The sequence below is a fragment of the Myotis brandtii genome, unplaced genomic scaffold (assembly GCF_000412655.1).
Source record: "Myotis brandtii unplaced genomic scaffold, ASM41265v1 scaffold479, whole genome shotgun sequence".
NCBI lineage: Eukaryota > Metazoa > Chordata > Mammalia > Chiroptera > Vespertilionidae > Myotis > Myotis brandtii.
This window is the reverse complement of record NW_005368305.1, coordinates 388590-391723: the sequence shown is the minus strand read 5'-3', so window position 1 is coordinate 391723 and position 3134 is coordinate 388590. Positions and strand designations below refer to the sequence as shown.

At 31.3% G+C, this 3134-nt stretch overlaps 1 protein-coding gene across 4 annotated transcripts in view; it reads left to right on the top strand.

Annotated features, from left to right (window-relative positions):
* Positions 1-2820, top strand: part of TRAPPC6B (trafficking protein particle complex 6B) — a 21621-nt gene extending 18801 nt beyond the window's left edge. For 3 of the 4 annotated variants that reach the window (XM_014547539.1, XM_014547537.1, XM_005876019.2), the window contains exons 5-6: positions 1267-1360; positions 2319-2820. In XM_014547539.1, the coding sequence (XP_014403025.1) occupies positions 1267-1360; positions 2319-2350 (126 nt within the window). In that variant the 3' untranslated portion in view covers positions 2351-2820. The remainder of the gene's footprint in view (positions 1-1266; positions 1361-2318) is intronic. The other variant, XM_014547538.1, reaches the window with a different exon arrangement.
* The last annotated feature ends 314 nt before the right edge of the window (positions 2821-3134 follow it).

Below are 3134 nucleotides of genomic sequence, written 5' to 3'. Positions count from 1 at the left end.
ACATGGTCAGTTATATGTTGCTTTCTCTCGAGTTTGAAGAGCATGTGATGTTACAGTTAAAGTTCTAAGTACTTCATCACAAGGGAAAGTAGTCAAGCACTCTGAAAGTGTTTTCACTCTTAATGTGGTATACAGAAAGTTAGTAGAATAGAATAAGTTTAATCACTTTATCAGTCATTGTTTGCATCACTGTTGTTTTTAAATCATGTTTTTGTTGTTTTCACATGTCTTTGACTCTGAAAGTGTTTTCACTCTTAATGTGGTATACAGAAAGATATTAGAATAGAATAAGTTTAATCACTTTATCAGTCATTGTTTGCATCACTGTTGTTTTTAAATCATGTTTTTGTTGTTTTCATATCATGTCTTTGTTGTTAGATCATTTTGTTATTTTTTATTAATACATTTATATATTTTCATATACATTTTACTAATTTCCTTTCATCTCTGACACTTCTATTATAAAGGGCAAATAGCAATATTATATATTTCCTCTAATTAATTCCCTTTTAATGTGCATGAATTTTGTGCACCGGGCCACTAGTTGTAAAATAATAGTCTATATTATTTATATATACATAGTATTGTTGAATAGTATACAATACAGAAATGTAGATAATCAAAAATTCCTTAGACTAATTTTTTAGTTCCCATTTTTGTCCTGGCTTTCTCTGCTGTAGCTCAGTCCCTTTCCTTGTTTCTATATGACAGGATTTCTCAATTTCAGCACTAATGGTATTTTGAACTAGATAATTTTTTTGTTGTGAACAAATCACGATTTTTAGTTGTGGGAAGCAGAAACCAATTCTGATTGAATGGAATAATATCAGCTCACAGAACTGATGGGAAGAAAACAGGCAAGAATCCTGGGACGTTAAAGCAGCCAGAAAGGTAGCCCCTAATCATTCCACTTGGAGGATCTGGTTAGACTTTTTCAGTCAGAACTGACATTAGACACAGCCACCCTTGTTGCCTCTAGAACTAATTCTAACCTGTTTCCAGCTTGAGTTTGTCACTCACTCTAGATTCAGAGTCCTGGAATGGAGCACACAATTGGCAGAACTTGTCATGTGTCATACTTTAGTTGCAAGGAGCTGGGAAATCTAACAATCCAAAGTTTCAGTAATTTGAAAAGTTTTTCCACAACCCTTTTTTAAAAACAGGAATTACTTAATAATAGTAAGACTTAAATGTCATACTTATCCATAGACTTTTCTGTCTTAGTAAATCCTTAATATTTTCTTCACATTTTTTCCCTTCTTTTAGTATTTAGCATTTACATGTGGCTTAATCAGAGGTGGTTTATCAAACTTGGGGATTAAAAGTATTGTAACAGCTGAGGTGTCTTCAATGCCTGCCTGTAAGTTGAATTCACATTTTTAAAAAATTTTTTTTTATAATTTTTATTTCTTAAAGTATTAAAAAGAGTATTACATATGTCTCCTTTTTTCCCCTCCTTGACATTCCCCCGGCCCCTTCCCCCCCCCCCAGGTGTCTTGTGTCCATTGGTTAATCTTATATGCATGCATATAATGAATTCACATTTTTTACAAATGTTTTTAATTATTATTTTTTAGGTCTGGTGTTTTTTTGTTTTTGTTAAATTAGAGGAAATTTAAAATGCTGAAACCATTTATTTTACTTTGACCAATTTTAATATTTAATGTAGTAATATGTAGCATACTTATATTCAGTGATTTTTGAATTCAGAATGGACATTGATATAAGAAAATGTGCTAAAGAAATCCAAATTTACCAGACAACTTAAGGAATGATTCTTAACCTTTTAAGAAAAAAATGTTTTTACTGATTTGAGAGAGAAAGAGGAAAGGAGAGGGAGAGAGAAACATCGATTGCCTCCTGCCCACCCCCTACTGGTGATCAAGTGGCACCCAGTGTGTGCCCTGACTGGGAATGGAACTGGCAACCTCTTGTTCCCTGGGAAGAGGACGCTCAACCAACTGAGCCACACACGCCAGGGTGATTAACTTTTAAAGGAAAATTGTATTCTTTCAGATAGAAAATTTCCCTATAGCATTGAAAAACACCTTTAAAGTTTCCTAGACTATATTTATTACGTAAAACTAGATAAAGCCAGCTGGGTGTTTTTTTTTTATCAGTAAACTCATTTGGAAAGATCTTTTCACCCAGATATACCAACCAAGAATAAAATTGACTTGAGCTTCAATGTGTTTCCTTTAACAAAAAATTTGAAAAGTTTGTCATAACAAGTTTCTTGATTAAAACTACTAGCTGATGTTTAGACTTGTTTTCCTTGTTCCTAAAATCAAAATTATTTTTCATGTTTTCTCTTGTAGGTAAATTTCAGGTGATGATACAGAAGTCATAGAACATACTGAAATGCAATGCTTCAACAGTGTAAAGAGTTAAATTATTCATGTATAAAGTATTTCAAGTAGCAATGATTTAATTAAAATTGTTGGACATTTGTGTTATATAAGCTATTTGCTAACTTATATAATGAAAGATGTACTCTTAAGCAGGACTAAGGTTGTATTTTATCAGTTTAACATAGGTCAAGTTAATGCAGATAGAGACATTCTACCATAACATACACTTTATTGAATCTATTCAGAATGAAAAAATCCTAATTTCAAATAAATAAACACCAAGATGTAGAATCCTTATTTTAACATTTCTACTTGCTTAGGGATGGATGTTTAACCACAGATGGAAAAGCAAAACTCAGGGTTTGATAAATTAGAATAAAAAAAGAGCCAGAATCATTTGTGTAAGAATGAACAAATTTTGATTCCTTTATGAATGTTAGTTATTAAAAAAAGCAAACGGCACACTAAATAAGACTTTATTTTATTGCTTATAATTTATTTCTATTAAGGATTTTTATGCCTGTATAAGTATTTCATTATATACTAGAGGCCCATATAAGGATTTCATTATATGTAGTGTAGATGTGTGTGAGATATGTCATATCAGGCTGCCTAAATTTACTCAAAAACATAATTTTACTTTAATAGATTTCAGTCCTGGAGAGATCCATTAATATAATAAAAGTGAAATATAGATTAGTTTAAATGTGAATTCAGTAACTCCAGGGCCAAAGAATATTAGGCATTTTAGGTAGAAATTTTTATATTTATTCCTGTTACAGT